Below are 26,980 nucleotides of genomic sequence, written 5' to 3' on the forward strand. Positions count from 1 at the left end.
GAGCAGTTTGCACAATGCTAATAAATTGCTACGTAGTCCTACGTCACCTTTGCGTACAACCCGATTGGGCTGCACCTTTGAGTTTTTTATTTTCAATTATTTAGAATTGGAAAAGTGTTTGATACTGGTCAGTAATAAAATGCTTGTTTAAGAGTACCATCGTCGGGGGTAACAATGGGTTAAATGGGGGTGAGAATGGGTCACTGTTTCAACTACTCAGAATGTTTGTAGATCAGATTGAATGTATGTGAAGGCAAGAAGGCTAAAATACGATTTTGCTATCTGACCTCCAGGGTGCCGGTGAGAGCGATGACCCATTCTCACCCCCCAGACTCATTGTCACCCCCGTTGGCGGTAGATTAATAAATAATTTCAAAATCCCATAATTTTAAAACAAATTTGAAAAGTGCGTAATTTAATGTTCCTCTGTGTTTTCCCGCGCCCTTTGAAGAGTGAAATATTTAAATAAAATAAAGGCAAATAAAAATTAAGCCCATACATTTTGAAATTTCCACAGCTCTTGAATTTCGTTAAAAGGTTTTTTGACATGTCCCGTTTTGCAAGTTAATTTGTACCATTTTTTCACCGAAATGATCTGGTCAGCATATAAAAAATAAGTGTATGCGGGGGCGTTTTTCCTATAATTCGAACACCACCTCAATGTTCTGGACGTGTTCAAGCCCGATATTTACCAAAACAGCCATCAAACCATCTGAAAAATATATTTGTAAAGATTTCTGGTCGATTCCGATGGTTTCATGGTGCACCATTTGAGTAAGTCAGGATTGATTGAATTCAGGGTAGAGCATGGGCTAAAAAATCAATTACAATGAAATATGCATGAGGAGATGGGCATATGGCTGTTCAAAAATAAGAAATCAGGAGTTTTAAAAATTGCGTATTCAATTGACATTGACCTTCTGAAATTGTTACCAGTGCCGAATTCAGGGGTCAAAATGGGGAGAGCAGAGTGTATGTAATTAAGAGTGGCGACACTGTCAGAATTGGAACAAAATTCATCTGTCATTTCCATACAAAATCGTGTTTCAAACGAGCAGGAGATCTGTCAAATGCGGCACATGTCGCCACTCTTAATTACATACACTCTGGTCATATTACCAGGAGCACTTCAGTGCAGCTAAGAATACGACGTCCCCTAATCCCTAATCCTACGATATCAAGCGACCCGTGCCAAGGGGATGCATGGTCTGAGGGGTGAAATAAATAGCAGGCCGCTAACGGAGTCTGTGAGTCTGACGTGGCGGACCTATTTTCTCGCGCCACTCGTGGGACCAAAATGTCGACCAAATAAAAAAAAACAAATTTGAATGGAGAGGGAGAAGCATTAAGTGGCCTTAACAGGTCGCCCCACCGATCGCCAGGTGCAGGCGATACAGAAGAGCGTGGTCTGAGGAGCCGCCCATCGATATCAAGAAGGACGGAGCTACCCTGACCAGAGTCATCACGGAAGTGATGACCGGTCACAAGGAGAGTGGAGGCCAGAAAATAGAGGTGATTACAGATGTAAACGGACGTAATCATGTCCTTTCTGGACAACGGCGGGAAGTTCAGCAAGGACCTTTAGAAGTCCGTGCTGACCCTCTGCAACATGGTTGTAGAGGCAAAGCAGGTGTGGAAGTCCTTGCTGCAGGCAAGTAAGGAAGCGAAACGAAAGATCCGCCAACTTACCGAGGAGAGGGAGTTGGCAGTGAGCCATAGGGTGGAGGCCTGGAAGGAAGCTGAGTCGAAGATTTGATTCTTTACGGAAGAAAAGCAGCTGGCAGAAAGCCAGACTGCAGAACTCCGCAGACGCATGGCTGTTACTTGAGCAACTCCAAAGCTTATAAGTTCAGTATGGCAACCGACCTGAAGGGAGCTAGCGCCAAGCCGGTATTGCACGAGATGAAGGCTACTAAGATCCGTCGGGAGAAGGTTGAGCAGGTTTCCGGCTCTAAGGAACGACGGAAACCAGTTCCTCCTTCTACAAGGACTACCGAAGTTAGCCGGGAGGAAGGCCTGCCATGGAGAGAAGTTGTGAATCCCAAAAAGGCGAAGAAGGAGCGAAAAGCGGTAGAGAAGGCGAAGGCGCCATTGGCCAAGAAGGGGAGTGCCCGTAGAGGAAAGGGCACACTTTCCCATGGTCATGGCAGGAAGAACAAAGGCGAAGCAATTATCGTCAAGGCTGATGGCAAGAGCTATGCTGATGTTCTGAAGGCTTTGAGGGGCGATAAAAAGCTCACTGGCTTAGGGACTGATGTCAACTGCATCCGCAGAACGCAGAAGGGCGAAATGATCCTCGTCCTGAAGCGGGATGCTGCGCAGAAGAGTTCCGCGTATAAAAAGTTGTCAGAAGAGGTGCTGGGTGATGCGATTCGGGTGAGAGCCCTGTGCCCAGTAGAGGTAATTCAATGCCGAGGCCTGGACGAAATTACCGAAGCCGGTGAGCTGGTAGCTGCACTGAGAGATCAGTGTGGCGTTGAAATCCAGAATACCGCGATTCGGTTGCGGAAAGGTTATGCTGGAACGCAGGTTGCCTCATTCCAGGTACCTGTGGCTGACGCCAAGAAGGTACTGGATAAGGCCAATGTATCGGATAAAAGTCAAAACACTTGAAATTATAACCGAATTCAAATTTATTTCTTAGTGAAAAAACCCGCGTGTACAATCGCGTCGCGTACTCGTTTTCGAATGAAACATAAAATGCACAAACTCTTCCTTTCTCTCTTCATATCATCGCTGATGTCAGATCAATGTTCTCGATCAAGAGGTCGTCGTTAGTTGTGCTGGTAGTCACCGTTCACAGTCTCCATACATAGTCCCCTCCGGTGTGACACTGGTTTGTCATCACAGTAATTGCCTTCCATCATAATTTTCCTCAGCTTAACAGTTGGTCGTCGATAGACTCCCGAAGATGTCTTTACATCCACCACTCTTACTACACCGTCTTGTCCAGGATAACACCGCTGAATAATTCCCATAGGCCAGTTTCCTCGTTCATTCAGCATGTCGACTACATATACGATATCACCCATGCCCAATTCAGGACTTTCATCCGTCCATTTTTGCTTTGGTATTAAGCTTGGCAAATATTCCTTAAGCCACCTCTTCCAAAAGAGTTCTATAAGAGCTTGCGCTCTACGCCATTGCTTTCCCCAGTTGAGGTCATACTGATCAAAAACTCCTGGTGATTGTACGTTGCTGGTAGTCCCGATCAAAAAATGATTTGGGGTTAAGGCTTCTGGGTCTTCAACATCAACCGAAACATACGTCAGCGGTCTGCTATTAATAAGATGTTCAGCTTCTATCAATACTGTATGTAATACTTCTTGCTTCGGTGCTCGTTCCTTGAGGGTCTCCCTCAAAGCGGTTCGGATACTTCTGATTAGCCGCTCCCATGAGCCTCCCATGTGGCTCGCTGCTGGAGGGTTAAACGTCCATTTGATTCCACGGAGCAGTACTACATCTTCAACATCCGAAAAACTCAAATGTTCTAAAGCTTCTCTCAACTCTCGATCAGCTCCTTTCAGGTTGGTTCCATTATCAGAATAGATTTCCTCAGGTTTGCGTCGTCTTCCTATCATACGGCGAAGTGCCAGGATACACGAGTCTGTGGTTAACGAGTGGGCCAACTCAACGTGTATTGCCCGAGTCGTCATACAGGTAAATATGACTCCGTACCTCTTCTCTCTATGACGTCCAACAGTGACCTCGAAGGGACCAAAAAAGTCCATTCCACAATGCGTGAATGGTTGACAATACATTTGAAGTCGACAATTAGGAAGTTGTCCCATCACAGGCTGCAAAACTTGAGGTTTCTTTACTCGACAACGATGGCAGTTATGAATCACACTTCGGAGTAGACTTCTGATGCCAATGACCCAATAAGTCTGCCTCAACTCATTCAGCACTGTCTCTCTACCGTGGTGGTTTCCTTGGCAGTGGTAATGTAGCACTAACAGCTTTACGTAGCGACCACTTCCAGCTAGTATTATGGGATTGCGAACAGCTACCTCAACTTTTGCGTTTTCCAATCTTCCACCAGCTCGTATAATTCCATCAGCGTCCAGAAACGGTGATAACTTATTCATTTTACTCGATTGTTTCAATGTCTTATTGTCTCGTAAAGCCTGTAGCTCCTCCGGAAATTGTTCGTTTTGCACAAATTTTATCCATTGCTTGATTGCTCCTTGCTCGTCCTCTGGTGTAATTGATAACGTGCCTCTTTTTCTCCAAACTTCGACGATTTTGTAGAAATATGCTGTTGTGCGAATTAATCTTCTCCATTTACTGAACCTCTCTGCGTCAGGTAGCTGTGGTTATACTATTACAACATTTACTGCATTTATTTCTCCAGAAAACTCCTCATGTGCTTCAAGCGTTTCTATGGGATTCGAATCAACAGGCCATTCTCGTTCATTTTGCTGCAAAAACTCAGGCCCTCGAAACCACCTTCCTTCCGGCTTAAGGTTCAATGAACTAGTATCTCTTGTCGCTTCATCTGCCACATTGTCCGTAGTTGATAACCATCTCCAGTCAGCCGATGTCGATTGTTCCAAAATTTCTCCAACTTTATTTGCGACGAACGTTTTCAGCGCTTTCCTGGTGTTTAACCAACATACTACCGTTTTCGAATCCGTCCAGTAGTAAATTTTTCCTATTTTGCTTCCCATTTCCTCTTTTATTAGCAACGAGAGACGATACCCCAACAATGCAGCTTGGAGCTCCTATTTCGGGATCGTCATTGAGCGCACTGGGGCTACTCTAGCTCGCGATGAGACAAATGCAACATGAGCCTGAGAAATGCTGGTCTTCACAATCCGCATGTAGGCGACAGCAGCGAAGGCTTTCGAACTTGCATCACAAAATACGTGTAATTGAATTTCGTCGCCTTCCTCGATGTTTCTGCTGTAGCATCGGGGAATCTGAACAGCTACAACAACTTGCAAATCCTTCAACCATGTTCTCCACTTTTGTCTCGCTTCTTCGTCCAGTTGATCGTCCCAGCCAATTCCACTACGCCAGACTTGTTGCATCAATATACGGCCTCGCACGGTAAGAGGTGTGATAAATCCTAACGGATCATATACGGACATTACCACTGATAACATTTCTCTTTTGGTCGGTACCACTTTTCCGTTGAGAAGTTCGGAATTGATTCGATTCAGCGTGGGAGAAAACAGAAAACAGTCTTTTTCACTGTCCCATAGTAGGCCAAGAACCCGTTGCTGACAGTCACCAATTTCGGAAGCAGAAACACTCGCACGTAACTCTACTGGTATAGTTGCCATCACATCTCGTGAGCTGCATCTGAAATTGCGGATGTGGCACCCTCCTGCGCTATGTACCTGGATAACATCCTGAATCAGCTCTGCGGCACGGTATTCATGGTCTTCACTCCCCAAACAATCATCAACATAGTGCCGTTTATTATCAATTCACAGGCTTCTGAATAACTTTCAGCATGCCGCTCGGCGTTCAGATTTTTTATGTATTGGGCGATAAAGGGAGATGAGTTTGCACCAAATATCATTGCTCTCATTCTGTAGGTCTTCGGCTTATCAGCAGGGGTTTCTCGGTACAAAAAACACTGAGACCATGAATCTGCTTCTGCTATTTTGATGCGATGGAACATTTCGGCGATATCTGCTACAAATCCGATTTTTCCTGTCCGGAACCGCAACAAAACACCATATAGCCGCTTCAGGAGATCAGGACCAGATAGAAGTGCATCATTTAGACACATTCCATTGGATCTTGCCGCCGCATCAAACACAACGCGCACTTTTCCTGGTTTCATCCGATTCACGACAGGAAAATGTGGAAGATACCACAAGTTGCTCCTCTTCATTTTCAGCTCGTCATCGGTAACAGGAACAGCGTAACCCTTAGCAATGTATTCATGTATCTTCTCTGCATATTTTTCCCATATTCCAAGCTTTTCAATTTTACGTTCAGTACATTTCAGCCTTGCCAATGCCAATTTGCGGCTTTCCGGAAACGGCGTGGTAATTTTGTACGGAAGGTTGACAACAAAATTACCGTTTTCTAATTTCGCTGTTTTTTCAATGATGTTCAATGCTCGCCGATCTTCTTCGGAGCGCTGACGGTCAACCTTGCTTTGAACGACTCCCATATTTTCCAGTAGAATATACGAAGCTACAAGGTCCTGTAGATTATCATCGTCGCAACAAACATTGACACCTTGTGACTCACAATGCTCAACGTTGTATGGCCCGTGTACAGCCCAACCCAGCATACATTTGGATATTGCCGGGGCATTCTGTTCTGGTTGATATACTTCAGTTGCCTGTATAATTTTTATTTGCAGTTGTCCTATCAAAAGCAAAGAAGATCGTCCATCCAAGCAATCCAGATTAGCTGTTTGCACGTATGGATATTTTAAGACCATTTCGTTCACGTCAACTCGTTGTCCACTCAAATTCAAATTTTTCACCGTGCGGATTCCTTTCAGCAAGGAAAGGGGTTTATCACATTCGCTTGGCCCGACTTCCACGGCTACAACTTCTGAGTCGTCATCGGATCTCTTCGAACCACCCATCAGAGTACAGCACAGTGGATTCTTGTAACCGGTGATCCCAACATATTCAGCAAGTGCAGCATCGATGAGTGTTAGACTGGAGCCTTCGTCCAATAAAGCAGGAATAATGGTAGACCCTTTACAACCTTGGATTCGAACGGGAATAATCCTCAAGAGAGCATGGTACGTTTTTGGTCGTTCTGAAGACACAGCATTCACGCCAGTTCTGTTCGGAGCGGCATGAACAGGAGCATTCGATTTCTCTCCTTTATGCAGTAAACCGTGATGATAACGATTGCAATTTTCCACAGGACATTGCTGTCTTCTCTCACATCGTCCACCGTGCGAACGCAAGCAGCAGAAGCATAGCTTATTTTCAATTGCTAGTTGATACCTGCGTTTGGGATCCGCATTTTTGAAGATATCACACAACGTAATATCATGACTGCCTCGTTGACAAACTGGGCACTTTTTGTTGTCCACTTGTCGGCCATCCTGTTGATTACTGACTGGTTGCTTGATGCTTGTTAGAGCTGACTCTTCAAACATTCCTCCCGCCGCTAATGTGTAGTTGATACTTGTTGCATACTTTGCCATTTGTTCTACCCATGTTGCAAAATCGATCACTGTTGGTTCCAAGATGTTGCGCTCGGTGATGTACTGACCCCACATCATCGTCTGATACTGTGGAAGCTTTTGTAGTAACAAGCAAAGCAGTTCGGGATTATAGATGTGCTGTTTCAACCCTTTGACACCAGCAGTCAGATTGCGCACAATAACATCAAAGTCGATGAAGGATTCCCAGTTGGTGACGACAGGAAGCGTTCTTATTTCCTGAATTAACGTCCTTAGCAGTAACTCGGGTCTTCCAAAACGTAATTCTAGTGCCTTCACAATCTTTTCAGCATCCGTTGATGCCATTAACATATGTTGCACAGCCTCTCTCGCCTTTCCAGTCAAGCATTTATTCAATCGTACAACATTTTCCATTTCACTGTATTCACCAGCTGCAGTGGAGAGACGGTATTGATTTATGAATAGCTGCCATTCCTTTACGTTACCATCAAAGTTCGGAAGATATTCTCCACCAGTGCTTCTCACTAACATCCTCTGCATCGATTTCGTAAGCTGTACCATTTCTGAATTTATACTGCAAGTTTTTTGAGTGCGTTCTTCATCGTGACTTGTGTGACCTCCACTAGGTTCAGCTTTACATTGCCGTTTGGTTACAATAACAGGATCTGCGCATTCTGTCTTTGAACTTTCAATTGTTTGTAGATTAGAAATCCATTGTTGCACTCTGTCCACTGGATCTACTTCCTGCAAATTTTGGAACCATTGGACATCACGAGGAGCATCTCGCGTTCCTTGCGCTAGCTCTTCTGCCAACGCTGCTTCGGCAATTTGAAGTTCCATTTCCGCATTGAGCACTTTTTCGGCCCGCATTCTCTTCTCACGGGCTTGTTTTTCCTCTAATTCAGCTAGCTGTTTCTCAGCATTCAATTTTGCACGCATGACTGTAACTTGTACTGTTTTGCTTGACGTTTTGCTATCTGCAATGGACGGCTCTCTGCGAAAAGGATTACTATTCCGACTTTTTTCCGTGAATCCATACTCCATTGACTGGTTCAATAGGGACTGGGAAACTGGAGCAAAATACCCTTTATTAGTCGCCTCTGCCGGAGATGGATCAGCTAGACGGAAAATCTGCATCATTATCGCAATTGCGAGTTGTCTTGTAGAAACGTCGTTTCCAATTGGAATTTCTAGCAGCTCACAGGTTTTTCTCACGTTCTCCAATTCTGCATTCTCTATTAGGCTCAACCTAACCTCAAACTGAGGAGAGTGCAATCCGAAATCAAACCCTTCGAATTTTTGCACTTTTCTCCTGATCCAATTAAGCGTGGTTTCGGAGCCGTATAGAATCTTGTGCAAAAGGCGAAGCTCAATCGGCTGAGCAGCGTCCACATTTTCAGCAATTCGATGATCACCGGCGAAAATCTGCATTTTTGTTTTGTTCTCGATTAACGCGAAACCGTAATCCGTAACACGTAAATTCGATGTCGAAGGACCAATATGTATCGGATAAAAGTCAAAACACTTGAAATTATAACCGAATTCAAATTTATTTCTTAGTGAAAAAACCCGCGTGTACAATCGCGTCGCGTACTCGTTTTCGAATGAAACATAAAATGCACAAACTCTTCCTTTCTCTCTTCATATCATCGCTGATGTCAGATCAATGTTCTCGATCAAGAGGTCGCCGTTAGTTGTGCTGGTAGTCACCGTTCACAGTCTCCATACAGCCAAGTTGAAGGTGGGTTGGTCGTTATGCTCGGTGAGCCCAAACCAACAACCTCAGGCCTGCTTCAAGTGCTTCGATTACGGAAGTCATATGACTGCAAAAATCCTGATCGGAATCGGCTTTGCAGGAGGTGTGGAGTTGAAGGTCACAAGGCTTACACCTGCCAGGCCGTACTGAGGTGTTTGATCTGTTGTCCTGGCACAGCCAACAAATACCCATCCGGTGGGCAGGCCTGTCCGGTCTCCAGACGGGCTCGGTCATTTAAATTGCTCAGCTAAATCTCAACCACTTCGAGGCAGCGCAAGCGCTGCTACAACAGCCGGTACACGAGAATAATACTAATGTTATCTTGCTGTCCGACCCGTACCGCATCCACGCTAAACATAGCAGTTGGTTGCGGATAAGTCCGGGATAGTGACCATCAGGACTTGCGGGAGGTACCCCGAAAGGAGTTTTAGTCAGTAAAGCTGATCTAGGATGATGTACAGTTCGACCCAGTACTGCTGGAAGAATCACTACGGTGGGAAAATCGGACTCTAGGCCTTAGTGTGATGAGTTATCGAGCATGTGCCGTGATAATGCCCAGGAGGACTATGCCAACCGACAACCGCAAACCGGTGGACGAGCACGATAGCTGATCTTCGCAGAACCTGTCTTAGAGCTAGAAGAAGGTTGCTCCGTGCTAGAACCAAAGCGGACAGGCTAGAAAGACGCCGGGTGTTCCAAACAGCGAGCAGAGCTCTGAACTGCGAAATCAAATGTAGTAAGAGAACCTGCTTTAAAGAGCTGGCCATCCTAGGCCAATAATATTCCATGGGGGGATGCATAAAGGATAGTGATGGCTAGGACTAGGACTAACAGGACCCCTCCTGAGAAATCCCCGGAGATGTTAGCCAGGATCGTTGAAGTTTGTTCCCGAAGCATGACTCATCGGACTGGCCCGCCACACCGTATGAGTCAGTGAACGTGGTACCGCTAGTGACTAACGATGAGCTTATCGCCGTTGCAAGAAAACTTAAGCTAAATAAGGCACCAGGACCGGATTGTATTCCTAACTACTTGTCAGCGGCATGGATACAACCCCGGACAACCTCGTTGAGAGGATGTGTCGGGAAGAGGTTATATGGAATGCGGTGAACACAGCGTATCAACAGATTATGTCGAAACCTGGTGGCGTCTTGAACAAAACCAGCAGCTGCAGTAGAGACTACTGTGATGCAGTGAACACCATGCTCACACCGACAACAAAAACGTCGTGGGTTGGCAGCGGGGACCTCCGTATGTAGATAAAGAGGTCATTGCGGTTCACGCGTGGCGTTTGTTGTCGGGGTGTTCGTCTCCTACGCGAGTTTATGATACAGACCGATAGGTTACTATCATAGCTTGTAATCGACGGGTGGTGAGGTTACCACCCCTGAAATCGATGTTGCGTTATAACGTCGAGTGCGTTAGCATAGGCGTGAGCATTCTCAATAGTCCTCCCCTGATGTATTGCTTAATTGCGGGCCGGGGGATACGGACTGGCGAAAGGGTTTTGGTTTTAGTGGGTCGGGTGATTCCATCCCCATACTACCTGAGTTAACCTTCTCAGGTGTCTGTTTGCAGATTTCCGTTTACCCTTGCTCAAGAAAAAAAAATGCAAGTTTAGCAGAACTCACTATCAAACCCTACCCAAATATCCCTCAATTATTCGCACGAAATCTAAATAAAATTTTCCTTTTCTCTTTCCCGACAGATCGTTGAAACAATGTCCTATACGGAGAACGTGGCCAACTTCATGGAGTACAGCACGGTCGACCAAGACAGCGGCGTCAACATCAGCGACCTGGAGATGGTAGCACCGGAAGCCATCCAGAAGGTACGATCCCGACCGAATTCGCCGTTGGCATCCCGCGACACCAGTCCAGCTCGATCGCCAGCCTCTCTGTCACCGATACCGACAACAGCACAAATCACTGCCAATGGTTATCTACATACCAATGGTACCGTGGTGAAACCGGCACCGCTCACCAACGGTTACAACAGCTACCACTACCAGAACGGCGCTCAGTCCGACCTGAGCGATGACGAGTACATCGATACGGTGGACGACTCCGAAACCGAATCCGTGTTCCGGCCGATCGAAACTGCTTCCGCGCACATGTCCCGCAGTCGAATGTCACAGGGCGACCGAGATCTGTACCACAGCGCTGGTACTTCCAATTCAATGAACGGCGTTAATGCGGAAGTGACCGCTCAGCTGGCGCGAGCCATCGAACGGTTGAACGCGAGTGTACAGCAGGTAAACAATCGGATCTCCGTGGTAGAACAATCCGTCGCTGGTTTGCGCAACGCTCATCAGCAGCAGCAGATATCGCAACGTTTGACGGCCAAAACATTCCCACCGTGGTGGCCATTCGAGGACATCTCCCCGCGGTTGCTGGCCTTTATCATCCTGTGGCCACTGGTCGTGAGCCGCATGAGCTCCTGGTTGCAACGAAGGAAATGAAGTGTGACCGGTCAGAATGGTTCACTGAGGCTGTGTCTTGGATATTCACGTTGGCACAGCATGGGACTTTATTTTTGCACTATAGAACGTGGTGTACATATTAGAGTTATAATTTTAAAATGTATTTTTATTTCTGTGGAACAGAATGACGACGATTTACATTCCAATAGGCAGGTGTGGAACAAGTTGGAAGACAAAGGTACAGCAAAATTAATTACTCAAATTTCCCGATAGATCGGGTGCAACTATTGTAAATGGGTACAAAATAAGGCAAGGAGAGATACAATTCTAGTGAAAGTGACTAGCTTTTTTACCTAAGGCAAGACGAGCAAAGTGCAATTTCTTTTTCCTAACTATTGGTGTATTGTTTTTATTTTGTTAACTATTCGAAGTAAGAGAGCTTATGGTTATTTTTCAGATTCTATTCAAACAATCAAATCGAAAGTATGTCTTTTTCTCAACCGAGTTACCAGATGATTATAGGCACATATATGTATTTTATATTATCCTGGTGTTTTGTGCTGTAGTTGTTATTTATGATTTCCATTAAACTAAGTTTTGTACTTTTCGGGTGTAATTGAAGTTCCGAATTTAGCGCTAGGAAATATACAAATCTACGACTACTAAACACTGCTAATAAATTGTTCAAAATTGTACATCGACTGATAACATTTGGAACGATTTAAAAAGAAAGCCATTATTTTTAATAGTAGGGAACTCATGCACATACACAATCGGACAGACAGATATTGGCTCAGTTCATCCAACTGAGTGGATTGATATATTGTAACGGCCATTCGGTCCGTTACAGTTTTGTAAATATTTTGTATAATTGAATTAATGTAATTATAGAAAGTAGTTTAGGGGCCGTACACTAATTACGTAAGCAATTTTTCTGGGTTTTTCAACCCCCCCTCTCCCCATGTAAGATTTTTCCCATACAAATCAATTTTTATTTATATGGAGTGTAAGAATATGGCCGACCCCCCCTCCCCCCATAAGTGCTTACGTAATTAGTGTACGGCCCCTTAATTAATATTTTCCTGTAAATAGTATAAAGCTATGAAATAATTCCATTCCAGTACACCGCGTTTCAAAAGCTCTTTTATTCTCTCACGCTCGCAGAACGCGCAGAACGTTCTAGATCAACGTGCCTACCATGTGGCGAGCGCGTGTGATTACGTCACGGGTCGGGTAGTGACCATCCACCTGGGGAAAATCCCAACAAAGCCTCTTTGATAATTTTCGGGAAAGATCGGCAGGCAAAGTAGGCTGCGATCCGAATGGATTAATTGCTTCATGCACTTCGATCGTTAGGAGGAAATGAGATCTAGGGACTTCGTGAGGTCAATACCGAAGGCTAAGAATTAGGACAATCTTACGTTTAATCTGAGGATTCTTGACTGTGACTCGTTCACTTTGATCTGGATTGTGGAAGAGGCAGGAGTTGTCCGATTTAGTTTCGCGTCGTGAGGTGATTTGTAAGGTAGAGCAATAGTGACTTGGAGGCCCCTTGAACTTACTAATTCAAGTCAAAACTTCTCTCTCATAGCTAAAAAGTAAGTCGATCGAACTATCGTGCGATCAATCAAACGTGCTAGCAGTAGGTAGTGTGCGAGTGTGGAGCGTAAAACAGGTAAATCACGTGCTATATAATGTGCTTCTTAGTGTGATGGTAATAGCGTGGGAAACACGTTTCTTTCCCAGAGTTGTGGCAAGTGTGCCGGAGACCCGTCACCTCACAGGTTTTAGCCAGCGACTACTCCTGACCCCACCTTGCAGCTTCAAAGTTTCCCGGCGGTCCACTTTGCCGGAAGGGGCCGCGACCGTCAATTTCGCGCCCAGGCAGGGCGAAGGCAAAGAGTAAGCAAGTCAGCAGCAACAGCAACCGTTTTCCCGCTGTCGGTGACGACCGAGAGCGCAGCAGCAGCAGCAAAGCAAAGTCCACATCTCGTTGGCGAGGCGCCGTCGGCGCATGAAGACTATCGTAGCGTAGAAGGAGGAACCGCAACAGAGCGCGCACCGCGACCGCGGTGTAAGAGACCGGCATCGTTCAGATGAGCCGGGGGTAAGCGTCACCCTCTCCGTCAAGCAAGCACATGGCAAGCGTCGCCATCTCCGTCTAGCAAGCACATGGCAAGCGTCGCCATCTCCGTCCGTAGAGGTAGAGCACGTACGTAGGCGTTGTCCGCACATCAGGCCGCCTGCGGCACCGCACCGTTCTTCGACCGGTCAACAGCATCGTCCAGCAAGCGACCGATAGCAGCGTCCCCGTCGTGGAGCACAACGCCGACAAAAGTGATGGTCCGTGAGTAGAACAAACGCATGCGAAAGTAAATTTCCCAAGCTTGGTGAAGAATATTTTTTGGATTTGCCTGCTCCCAATTTTGGTTGGTGATGCGTGGCCGTGAGAGGCTCTTTCTATGTTAGCCGATCACAGAAAGTGAATGCCCACACCGCACAAAAGCACGTGATAGGAGGTTATTAGATTGCGATAGAACAGAAGCGAATAGAGTTAGAGGATAAGAAGGAAGAAGAGAGAGTTTTTGAATTATAGAATGTAGGCCTACGAAAACCCTAAATCGATGTGTATGAATTGAACGGGTTAACCATTGTGTTTTGAGCTGGAATAAAATGTTATAAGGTACCACAGACAATCCGACTTGGTTAGTTCACAGAAACGAGAAGAGGTAATGTAGAGGAGGTTTTCATGTCACTCGGTATCGTTTTTCAGTAGTTTTTCTTTGGGATTCTTTTACTGGGGAGGTTGGCCCTGAATCCAACCAACGGACACTCTCCATTCTTTCCGATTTTGGTCGGGGTGAGCAGTTTATAGCCAACCGATGATGAAAACAACTGTAAGCGGATATTCTGCTTTCTACTAGGTTGTCTTTGTTTCTTATTAACGATCGATCGTGTTTTGAATGGGAAGTAATTTTCTTTGGAATCCCTATAGCCTGTCGATCTTCGCGCTTTCCTTCCATTATTGGAAAATAATAACCCTTTCCCTGAAAGGTCTTAGGCCGGGCAACCCTAAAACAGGTGGATGGTCTCCAATAGGAGTGGCGATTAAACCATCCGCTAATCATTTCGGAAGGCGCGGCCGGATCGTACGGTTATAATATGTTATAACACTATGGGTCTTACCTTACTTACTTACCTTTAGTGAAACATCGCCGTATCCTATTCGTAGTTGAACAGGTCTGTTAAGTAGAAATGCGATCATCCAATACTTCCATCTTGACCGCATTGAAAGCTTTGGATAGGTCGATGAATATAACTGCTGTGATTTTATTAGCGCGTTTTACCTGGAATATCCTATTCGTCACGCATTCTAAGCAGCTTACTGTGGATATACGTTTTCGAAACCTGAAGGACAAGTCTGGTAGACTTTTTTTTCTCCTTTAAATGGTGTTTCAGTTTTTCAATACAGCTGTGTGCCTTGAGTCCACAGTTGACCAGGGAGATTGGCATGGTCCCTTCTACAGTTTCGGGGTACTTACCGGGCTTCGGGGTGGCAACAATTTTAATGTTTCTCAATTCCTCAGTTATCGAACATCTTCTCCACATGTTATTCCAAACGTCTCCTACGTCTGCAGTGTTTTTAGTAGGCTGTAGGTAATTCCATCAGGTCCTGGTGCAGAATCCTTTTTTGATGTCAAGAATGATTTCCAGAATGTGGAAGTTATTATGTCGTAGGACGGCATAATAAAGGTTCAGAGAATCCTCTTGAGGAAAGTATTTGTCAAGGAAGATCTGGGTCATCATCGGATCATCGCGTACGAGTACATTTTGAATCTTTCTTTTTCTTCCGTTCATGAAACTTATTTTTCCCCATATCACATATGGATTCTATGACACTGCCCCGAATGTCCCTAACCCGAATGTCACTAACCCGAACGCCAGTACCCCGAAACTCTATTGCCCCAAATAACCCATTACCCCGAATGGTCACTACCCCGAATTATCATTACCCCGAATGACCATAACCCCGAATTTGTCAAAAATTAAAAAAAAAACATGTACTCACTTTCTTGCTCACTTTATTACTTTATTAGATTGCGTTTCAATAATTGAAAATAGAAACTAATCAGTCAAAAATAACATATTTAAAATAATTAAAGTATGAGTCATTTACTCACCCGTCTTATTCCGGGCTACCGCGTTGTTTAAAAAAAAGGAAACATTTGCTTTTTCGTCGCATCCCGGTTAAATGCGTTCCTTTAAAGAAGTTATTTACTCTTCCACCTTATTCCGGGCAAATGCGTGCTTTAAAAGAAGGAGGCATTCACTCTTTCGCATTATTCCGGGCAAGTGCGTTCATTAAAAGAAAGTGTCATTTACTCCCCACTTTATTCCGGGCAGATGCGTGCCTTTAAAGAAGGAAGCATTAATTTTAATGAAGGAAGCATTATTCCGGAGAAGCGGATGCTTTAAAAGAGGGTGTCATTTACTTTTTCACATTAGTTCGGGCAAATGCGTGTTTTAAAAGGAGGAGGCGTTCACTGTTTGTGCAGGCCTCTTTATTTTGGGCAAGCACGTGCTTCAAAGGGTGTCTTTTACTCTCCCACTGATGCGTGCTTTAAAAGAAGGAGAAATTCATTCTTTCGCATGATTCCAGGCAAGCACGTGCTTTAAAAGAAGGTGTCATTTATTCTCCCGCCTTTTTCCGGACATATGCGTGATTTAAAAGAAGGAGGCATTCACTCCCTCGCATTATTCTGGGCAAGCACGCTTTACAAGAAGGAGACATTCACTCTCCCATCTCATTCCGGGCAAGTGCATAATTTGAAAGAAAAAAGTAATTTACTCTCTCGCCTTGTCCCGGGTAAGTGCGTTTATTGTTTATTGCGCATTAACATTAATTGTTGCTGAAGATATTAATATCCGTTCCATAGACAGGACATGTATTATAGAAAACCCAATAATTGCTTATACTGAAAGTCACATCACAAATTTCTCGTGAAGGTCGTGAAGCCAGATTTGCTTTCATTCTCTTTGTTGGTCTCTATATAAGCACCGTCTGTTGCAAGGTCTCTGGCATTCGCTCTTCCGCATTATCCCGAGCGTTCCCGGCTCAAATATTGGGATAATTGTTAGCATATGCAAAAGTAATAATTAAAATTATTGCGTAGTATATTTATATGATTTTCGGGGTAATGGCCTTTCTGGGTAGTGGGGTATTCGGGGTAGTTGTCATTCGGGGTAGGGGAATATTCGGGGTAGTGACCTTTCGGGGTACTGGCGTTCGGGGTAGTGACATTCGGGGCAGTGACATTCGGGTTAGTGTCATAGAACCCACATATGATGGAGCCTCTTTCTTCTTCCTGTTGTCGCTTAAATTACTAGTTGTACAAGGGTCAATTGTTTTGAATGTCCTGTAGTTTGGTTCGGTTAATAAACGTTGGTGATTTCAAGGGGTTTGCTAAACTAACACTGATTTCTGTAGCCAGATGTCCCTGTCCCTTTGTTGTTCGAATGCGTAGCATCCCAGGAGTTATGGTGGGAGTTGAAATCGCCGTCAATAATTATATACTTTGGAGTAAGCTGCCCATTCACACAGTGTGCATTTCAGACTTTGTTTCAGATCTAGGTGAAATACCTTTGGTCCAACATATTCAGACACTAACACGATATCAGTACTAATTAATTGAAACTTTTATTTTACACGTCTTATGCTTATGATTGATGATGAGCCCGGTACCGCCAAACTCCCTGATATGAACGCTACGTCATATTTTTCTATGGTTAAGGTTCTAGCACTGCAGACGCGTTCTGCAGATATTCCGGAAGGTGGCAGCGTGGAAGACCAATGGACCGCCATCAAGAATGCATTCATCACCACCAGCGAGAACAATCTTGGCGAACTGCGCACTCAGAGAAAACAATGGATCACCGATGAGACCTGGAGGAAGATAGAGGAGCGAAGAGAAGCCAAAGCCGCGATAGAGCGATCAAAAACCAGAGGAGCCAAAGTCTTAGCCCATCAACGATACTCGGCACTTGAGAAGGAAGTAAAACGCTCATGTCGACGGGACAAGCAAGCGTGGGTAGACTCTCTGGCCGACGAAGGAGACAGAGCCGCCGCAACCGTAAACATTCGCCTCCTCTAAGATATCTCCCGACGCTTAAGCGGGGCGAAGATGAATGCAACAATGCCTGTGAAAGACGCGAATGGTCAGTTATTGACCGACCCAACTGATCAGCTGAAACACTGGTTCGAAATCGAATAAATCCCCGGGGGTCGATCGCATATCAGCCGAGCTGCTTAAAGCTGACACCGCAACTTTCCCAAAAGGGTGACCTGACTGAGTCCCTTTACTTGGTATTCATTGACTACGAAAAAGCTTTCGACCGTCTCAATCGCGAGAATATGTTGGGCGCCCTGAGACGCAAGGTTCCTGAGAAAATCATCGGCCTCATCGAGGCACAGTACGAGGCCTTTTCGTGTAGAGTGCTGCACAATGGGATCTTGTTCGACCCTATCCGGGTCGTAGCTGGTGTGAGGCAAGGATGTATTCTATCACCGTTACTGTTCCTCATCGTAATCGACGAGATTCTGGTAGGTGCGATTGACCGTGAACCAAACCGCGGGCTGTTATGGCAGCCTATTACCATGGAGCACCTAAACGACTTCGAATTGGCTGATGACGTTGCACTCCTCGCTTAACGGCGCTCTGATATGATAAGATCGACATAGGCGCACGGATCAAGAAAGCAAGGGCTGCCTTTGCGAGTTTAAGAAATATCCGGAAAAACAGGCAGATAAGTAAACGCATCAAAATACGAATTTTCAACTCTAACGTGAAATCTGTGCTGTTATATGCTAGCGAAACATGGTGTGTATCAGTGGAGAACACTCAACGGCTGCAGATGTTCATTAACAGATGCCTGCGGTATATAATTCGGTTAATTGCATATTATTCGGCAACTCGGCCGTACGAAAACCATTTTTTTGTTAAATATCTTGGCTGTGCATATGCACAGCATATGTTTCGAAATGGACAAATTGATATGAAATTTGCGAAAAGAATCCACGTGTCTTGGAGGACTCGAACCCTCAACCTCCTACTCTCTAGATAGGCGTGATAACCCCTACACAACAAGACCACTTAAAGGTCACGTTTGCGGAAAAGCCATCAGAATCCAGTACCAACCTCCACCGCGGTTAGCTCTCTTTTTGCAAATTGAATATCTTTCGGATGCTTGATTTGTCAATCTCACATGTGCTTTACTATTGTATACCCACAGCCAAGCGAGTGCACATTGTTTATTAAACGAGAGGATCGCACTCCATGCCCCCCAGTAACTGTCTGGGCGGGACGGTATAGAATGCGAATTCAATCGCACTCTGCTGTGCCAAAGGCTTGCTTGGCTAAAGCATTTGATGAGTTTGATTGCCTTAACGTAAGCGGTCGCGTGTACTCAGACGACTAATGACGGTATGCAATTAATTGTAATCAAGTGTCGGTCTTTCACCGTCATTAGTCGTCTGAGTACACGCGACCGCTTACGTTAAGGCAATCAAACTCATCAAATGCTTTAGCCAAGCAAGCCTTTGGCACAGCAGAGTGCGATTGAATTCGCATTCTATACCGTCCCGCCCACACAGTTACTGGGGGGCATGGAGTGCGATCCTCTCGTTTAATAAACAATGTGCACTCGCTTGGCTGTGGGTATACAATAGTAAAGCACATGTGGAGATTGGACAAATCAAGCATCCGAAAGATATTCAATTTGCAAAAGAGAGCTAACCGCGGTGGAGGTTGGTACTGGATTCTGATGGCTTTTCCGCAAACGTGACCTTTAAGTGGTCTTGTTGTGTAGGGGTTATCACGCCTATCTAGAGAGTAGGAGGTTGAGGGTTCGAGTCCCTCCAAGACACGTGGATTCTTTTTCGCAAATTTCATATCAATTTGTCCATTTCGAAACATATGCTGTGCATATGCACAGCCAAGATATTTAACAAAAAATATAATTCGGGCCTAGTGGCCTCACAACTGGATCTCAAACAACGAGCTCCATCGTCGTTGTCACCAGAGGTCGATAGCAACAGAAATTCGGGATAGGAAGTGGGGCTGGGTCGGCCACACTCTACGTAGGGGTGGACACGAAATCTCTAAACAAGCATTAGACTGGAACCCAGCGGGACATCGCAGGCAGAGGCTCTTGGCGGCGAAGCCTCAATAAAGAAATAAAAGAAGTCGACCGAAATCTAACCTGGCAACAGGTAAAAGCGATAGCTGGGCAACGCTCAGGATGGAGATCTTTCAAGTCGATCCTTTGCACCACCGGAGGTTTACAGGACCCATAAGTAAGTAAGTAAGTCTGAAAATAAAGCAATTTACGAAGGTTTTATTATTTCTAATAGGTGATTTATCCCTTATGCTTCAACGCTGCATCTAATTGAACGATTATTTTTGAAGAAAATGCATTTTTTAGAGTTGCCCAAATTAGGCACTAAAGTGGCCAAAACCGGTACACTTCCCCTGCAGTCCATCTGACTAACACTAAACAAAATAATTTGTTAATGACGGTTGACTCAGGCGATGCAAGCAGATTATGGGGCAATGGAGTCCATAGTTTTATCGTGACACAAAGAATTTGCATTTCGAATATTATTTTGATAACAACGTCTATTTAAGTTAGTGTTTGAAATTTTTATTGCGAACCTCAAAACATTAGAAGAAGTAATTCAATCAATAGTTTTATTTTTCTGGAACTTTTTCGTTGACTTACGATTGTACAATTATGTTTGATAGTTGACAAAAGCGCAATAGTTACTCAGACTTATTTGCACACATTAACATTGCATTGTCTTATTCCATTTTCACTATTCTTATTATCGTCCTAATGAGCATTGTGTTCTCTGAACTAGTTTCGCGCTTGTATTATGCAAACTACAAGTTGGGGTATTTAATATTTATCATTCACTTATCGATTCCATCTGTTTCATCCTACTTACAAGAGTAAATGGTAAGATTGCCAAAGTTGAACATCACTCTCCGCAAATCCAGCTTCTTTATCCTAATAGTTCAACGCTATCTTAACAGTCCAATGAAAAATGGTAGGGATATAATAAATACGACTTTTTGTTGGTGGATGAGGAATTATGATTTCGGTAAAAAAAAATAGTAAAGAATAGCGCAATCGGTTAATCGATTGGTCTCCTCCTAAAGATACAAGTTCTTAAACATTATGTACTAAAAGTGTGTTACGATCAACGCACGTACTTACGAGGAAACAAGAGAGACTTACATTTCAACGTACTTTCACATAGGAATGGAGAGAAAGTATTTCAGATGAAAAACTACACGCTTTTACAACACATGAATATCACGATGACGTTATCTTATCAGTTCGACCAGTTAAAAACGAGTGAATCCACAATTCATTTCTAGCTAAAATTAATTCTCCCCGCCTAATTAAATATCATCTTCATCACTAACCGTATCCGACGTGAGGGTGTCTCCCTCTACCACCGTCCCAGTATCGTCCTCTTCCTCCTCGTCGTGGCCAGATGACCCCACCGAGCTGCGCCAGTCGTCATCGTCGTCGCTATCGTCAGAATCCCCTCCCGTGTCGTGCGGTTGCCTCCGGAAGAACTCAATCATGTGCAGCATATCGACCAAACGGCTTTTGGTTTTCTCGTTATTGGAATCCAGCACCCGGAGATGGTGCAGGTACTCGTACGTTCGGTTGCTATCCAGTTCGTCTGCCGCCAAGGCCGAAGACGCGAATAGCTTACGGGTGAATTTGCGCAACTTACCGATCAGACGGTTGTAGTTGCTGGCAAGTTTTTTCACCTCCAGATATGGTCCGGATGCAAGCCAGCCATAGTCCAGCACAGTCCACTCGCCGCTGGCGATGTTCCAGGTGAACAGTGACCGGCACTGATAAATCTTCCGATGGGTACGGCAATCAATCGTCGAGGAACAGTTGTGGCATTGCTTTGCCTTGCTGGTATCGCTTGCGGTGAATTGCAAAACCATGGTGCACGTGATCGTATCCGTCAAAGGGCAGACCTGTGTGAATTTAAACGAGAAATTGGATTAGTTCCTGATATATAACATTCTTCGGCTGTTTTTTTGGTAGTCACGGCAGTAAAAGGAGATAGTCGTGCAGGATCGTTTGACGATGAATCCGAAGAATTTGAAAGTCGTATCTTATTTGAAAGGTGCATGAATTTTAAGAAATGGTTTCCCGCTGCTAATGTCGTGACACATAGGTGTTTAGCGCCAATTTTTCACCTCCATTTAACTGTTAAGCGGTGCTTACCCATACGCTTAAACATGGTTCAAGGCCTAAACGGAGGTGACGAAATCGGCCTTTGGATTGGATTTGGATTGATTTGGATTGGAATTCAATTTGGATAGGATTTGGATTGGTTTCGGATTGGATTTGGATTTAGATTGGTTTTGGATTGGATTTGGATTTGATTCGGATTGGATTTGGATAGGATTTGGATTATAGTTGACTTGAATTAGATTGTATTTGATAATTTGAAATTTTTAATTTATTGAATTGTCAAAACAAAAAAACGGATAAAATTAACAATTTATTGATGATATTTATTATTATTGATGGAATTGGACTTAGAGTTGCTTGGCTCTGGATAGAATTTAAATTGGATTTGGACTGGATTTGAATAAGAGTAAGATTTAATTTGGACTGAATTAGTGAAGGAGTGAAATCAACAAAACAAGAGAACAAGTACTGAAACAAAGGAGTTGATGAAATCGAGAATTGATGTATTGGATATCGGAATAAATTTGGAATGAATTAGTAATGGATTTGGATAGGATTAGGATTGGATTTCGATTAGAGAATTGGATTTTATTGGATTTGAATTTTGATTGGATTTGGATTAGATTTGATTTAGATTGGGTTAGATTTAGATTGAATTTGGGTTGGATTTGGAGTGGCTTTGCATTGGAATTGACAAGGATTAAAGATGGAATGGATTTAGAGTGCATTTGAACCACAGTGTCGACCCGATTTTGTCACTCCCCGATTTTGTCACGTTTTCGGCCCGATTTTATCACGTCCCGATTTTGTCACGTTATTTTTGTAAATAATATCGCAAACAACATTGATTCTCATGAAAAAAAAACTTTCACCGCCTATGGTTTATTATAAATCATTTCTGAGTATTTGTCAAGGATTCCAAAGTCTTTTCGACAAGAAATATCGAGTGCCAATCACGCATTTTACCGGCGGTACCCCGTTTGGCATAATGCCATATGGCATAACGCCGTTTGGCATAATGGCCATTTGGCATAAGGGCCGTTTGGCATAATGGCCATTTGGCATAAGGGCCGTTTGGCATAATGGCCATTTGGCATAATATGTATGCGGTGTCAAATTGAAGGCCATTTGGCATAATGGCCATTTGGCATAAGGGCCGTTTGGCATAACGACTATTTGGCATAATTTGTATGCGGTGTCAAATTGAGGGCCGTTTGGCATAATAGCCATTTGACATAATTTACACACTGTTCCAAATTATTTGCCCAGGAATCTACTTCCCAAGCAACCAAAAGTTCGGATTTTACTTAAATTTGTTCCTAACCGAACCAATACCAATTGGTTCACTTTTGGTTCACATTGAGTTCCAAGCACCTTAACGGAACTTCAAAGTTCGCTTTTGCGCTCTCACCATACAAAAAATTATTTAAAATGCGAGCTGATTACGCCAAAACATCCCCTCTTATCCGAACTTTTGGTTGCTTGGGTTACCATCATCGGAGGTGAATTACTCCGATGATGCTAAGTAGACTTTGAAGCTCTAAAGATTATACGACAATTTGCGGTACAACATTCCACGGTAATCCATTTCTTGATCTACCACATCGCGATCATTACCATTGCGCAATATTCCATTCGGCGTTTTGTATCATTCCGCAGTTAGAATTATTTTGCAGTGAATCGTTTTGCTGCCAATACCCGAGCAAATTCGAGTATTCAAAGAAGGCAAAATAACACATTTGGCGTTAAACCGGGCAAATGCGAGCAGTTATAGAAGGCAAAATAACACATTTTGCCTTATAACAGGCAAACAAGTGCATCAAGAAACGGTACACCATAAAATTGTTGATACAGTCAATCCTCCATGAGTCGATAATAAAGGGACCATCGGCTCAAGGAAATATCGAGAAGTGGGATATAAATCCTTAAAAAGCTTCCCGAGCAACAAAAGTCAGCCAAAAATGGTTGCAGCAACTTGTTTGTGACCAAATCTGGTCACAGATGAATTGCAGTAATCTATGTGAAACATGTGCTGCTAGGGTTTTTCAAGGGACCATCACAGAAACCCATAACATATTTTATAATATGGCATAACTTGCTTCCATGGCTCGATATCGAGTCATAGAACATCGTCTCTTGAAGGGTTCACTGTATATCACTCTGAAGATTATTCACTTCAACGCCTTATCATTTTCATTTCCTATAATTCACCCTTCTTTGAAACGCGAGCAGTTCTTTGTTTATTTCAATAGAATTTTGTACTGACCATTTCTTGAAAGCCTTGATAGCAAAACTTTTATTCACTTTTTCTGTAATTTACCCTTCTTAATTGCATATGAATTGTTGCAAACGGCAATTAATTTGGAATCGTATATAAATTATGCCAAATGGCCTTTATGCCAAACGGCCCTCAATTTGACACCGCATACAAATTATGCCAAATAGTCGTTATGCCAAACGGCCCTTATGCCAAATGGCCATTATGCCAAATGGCCTTCAATTTGACACCGCATACATATTATGCCAAATGGTCATTATGCCAAACGGCCCTTATGCCAAATGGCCATTATGCCAAACGGCGTTATGCCAAACGGCATTATGCCATATGGCATTATGCCAAACGGGGTACCGCCCATTTTACCTTTCCAAGGCTGGACTGATTCGTATTTGTGAAATGAATTAAAAAATTGAAACTATTTTTTTTTCGATTTTGTCACATTTCCTATTTTATCACCCCAAAATTTACCATGGGGGTGATGAAATCGGTATATTACTGTATTCTAATATTTTTCACTGAAATAGCACACTATTTTGCAAAAGCTTAGTGGCAGTCTTATACTTTAAAGTAGTTTATATTTTAGACTAATTAAAAAAAGGAGAAAATATGTTTTGTATCTGAAAAAAGCATTGTTGACGTAAACACAGAAATTGCATAGGAAAGAGCTAAAAAACATTTTATTTTTAAAAATTCAAACACAGAGTTTTTGATATAGTTTTTTTGTGTAACGACTTGCAAATATTTTTTGGCTTCAGCCACTCACGATTTTGAGACAAAATGTGGGTTAATAACCAAGAACACGTAGTGGCGCATTTTACCCAGCCGGCGCATTTCATACATATCTCCCCTTCCTGTTTACCTTCTGTGGGTCTGTCTCAATTGGATAATTAAACTGAAATTAAACTTAAAAGTGACATTTCAATAATTATAGAATAACCCTGCTCGCAGAGCAAGATTACTTTTGACAGATATCGAATCATTTTCCATCGATGTCCTATTGGAATTGCTGGGTAGCACCAGCCAATCTTATAACGGGGTGATTTTTTAATTTTCGAACTGTCACTTTTAAGTTTAATTCTCCAAATGAGACAGATCCTGTATGTGCCTACCACACTAACGAACTTTCTCGCTTCTTTCGCTATTGAGATTCTCACGTCCGAATGTGTGAGTGGCGATAAAAGGAAAACAAACACTCCTAGATGGTGCAACTCAGCAAAGATTGGGTAAAAATGAGTATATTTCCATATATTTTTTGACTCTTTTGATATCATTGTGATGACCCGATCATTTTTGAGGTTATGAGCAGAAGGAAAACAAACATGTTTTTACACATGACGAATTGCACATTAGTGTACGAGCGCTAAACGACACTCATCTCTATACTATCACAGTTGCACATGAGCTGTCAAATTGACAACCAGGGGTTCACAAGCGGTTTCGCAACACCCGTAGTCCGTGGGTTATTAAGCACGAAATTTATATATAAAAAAATCATTCACAAGGAGATTATTAGCTTTAAACTAAATTTATGAATCCAATTTACGGTGCAAATTATGGAGTAATAAGTAGAAGTTTATACGAGTATTCCAGTGTTACCCGAGGTTTACCTGTGAATAGTTGCTGAAGCTCATCCAGTTTACTACACCCAGGTTTTTTTTACGCGGTTGGAGTTCATTAATTTCTCGGTTAAGCTGAACTTCAACAGCTTTTTAAATATGAATTTTCTTTGATTATTTGCGATTTTTTTCGAGGGGTTAACTCATTGTTTCATTGACGCTGAAGGTCTCAAACGACTAAAACCAAACCGAGTAAAAAACCTGGGTGTATTGTGCAACAAAATACAAACTCTGCTGCTGCAAACGCGGTGTTAAAGAAACAACCCTAAACAACTCTTCGTCCAAAGCTATGAGCATGATAACGATGACAACAAATGCTTCACGGTTGAGATCAACAATACCGAGGAAAACATAACTGCAACGGCTCAAGAAGTGACCATGTATGAAAAAACTCAATCTCTCAGCGAATTGTCCTCGTCGGGTTGGAGTAGGCAAACGAATAGCAATTAATAGATAAAATTAAAGGTGTGCTGGTACTGTGTTTCAATGTCCTGATGCTATGGCCTAGGTGAAGAGCAAGAATTGGGTCCGGACATCTCAAGCTGTTTCTTGGCGTACAGAAGGAAATATGGCATCTTTTGCATTGAACGTACAAGCTTCATTCCATCGAACAGAGCAACACAGTTCCGTGAATTTGATCCTATTCTATCCTGCTTTGAAGCTCGTCAAAAGTTTCATTCCATTGGGTGTTGCTCATCATATCCTGCTGAGTTCTGCAACTATTTCACGGTGAAGTACAAAATGGACACATTAAATTGTTGAGCATGTTCCATTTTTTTTTGCCTTTCTCGTATACTAAGTATACGTAAAGGCTATAATTTCACTACAAAACCAAACTTTTGATAGAAGGCTCGGAGACCCATAGTGTTATATACCAATCGACTCAGCTCGACAATTTGAGGTGATGTCTGTTTGTGTGTATGTATGTATGTGTGTGTGTGTGTATGTGTGTATGTGTACAAAATTTGTAGACACACTTTTTGGAACTTAGCATTACCCGATTTACTCGCAACAAGTTGCATTCGACGGGGAATGCGGTCCCATTGTTTGCTATTGAAAATTGGCCTGATCGGACATTGCATTTCGGAATTATTGAAAAATCATTGTTTTTCCCAAGGGTCCCCCCTTGGAAAAAAAATTTCAAAATCGAAAAAAAAAAATTTTCAAAAATGGTGGAAATGCATAGTAATTAATGCAAAAACATGCAAAATGATAGAAAATATGCGATCTATCCCCCTAAAGTGCTTTTTTGACCTTTCCTATGTGATTTTTTCAGTACATTTTACGATGCACGAGAAAGGCATCATCGCCGCTAGGTGGATTAATCTGGGTTTTTACTATATTTTCGATCCATCATATAAGTTTCAAAACTAAATACGCACAGGGCATCGTTTGCTGCTGTTGCCGCGGATATTGGGGGAGTCCCAGGTATCCGGTTACCGCTTTAGTTCGCAACGATGATTCTTCTCGATCTTCTATTCCCTGAGTAGTTAATGCGAATAAGGGC

The 26,980-nt window shown here is 43.3% G+C and overlaps 2 protein-coding genes across 3 annotated transcripts in view; one reads left to right on the forward strand and one right to left on the reverse strand.

Moving 5' to 3' along the window:
- LOC134204173 (acyl-CoA-binding domain-containing protein 5) overlaps positions 1 to 11,987 on the forward strand; it is a 72,652-nt gene extending 60,665 nt beyond the window's left edge. The window contains exon 5 of the mRNA XM_062679004.1: positions 10,579 to 11,987. Coding sequence (XP_062534988.1) covers positions 10,579 to 11,331 — 753 coding nt within the window. The 3' untranslated portion in view covers positions 11,332 to 11,987. The remainder of the gene's footprint in view (positions 1 to 10,578) is intronic.
- Positions 11,988 to 19,970: 7,983 nt separating this feature from the next.
- The window catches only part of LOC134204184 (uncharacterized), a 31,349-nt gene continuing 24,339 nt past the window's right edge, over positions 19,971 to 26,980 (reverse strand). For both annotated transcript variants that reach the window (XM_062679011.1, XM_062679020.1), the window contains exon 6: positions 19,971 to 21,356. In XM_062679011.1, the coding sequence (XP_062534995.1) occupies positions 20,757 to 21,356 (600 nt within the window). In that variant the 3' untranslated portion in view covers positions 19,971 to 20,756. The remainder of the gene's footprint in view (positions 21,357 to 26,980) is intronic.

This window comes from Armigeres subalbatus, chromosome 1 (genome assembly GCF_024139115.2).
Source record: "Armigeres subalbatus isolate Guangzhou_Male chromosome 1, GZ_Asu_2, whole genome shotgun sequence".
Lineage (NCBI taxonomy): Eukaryota > Metazoa > Arthropoda > Insecta > Diptera > Culicidae > Armigeres > Armigeres subalbatus.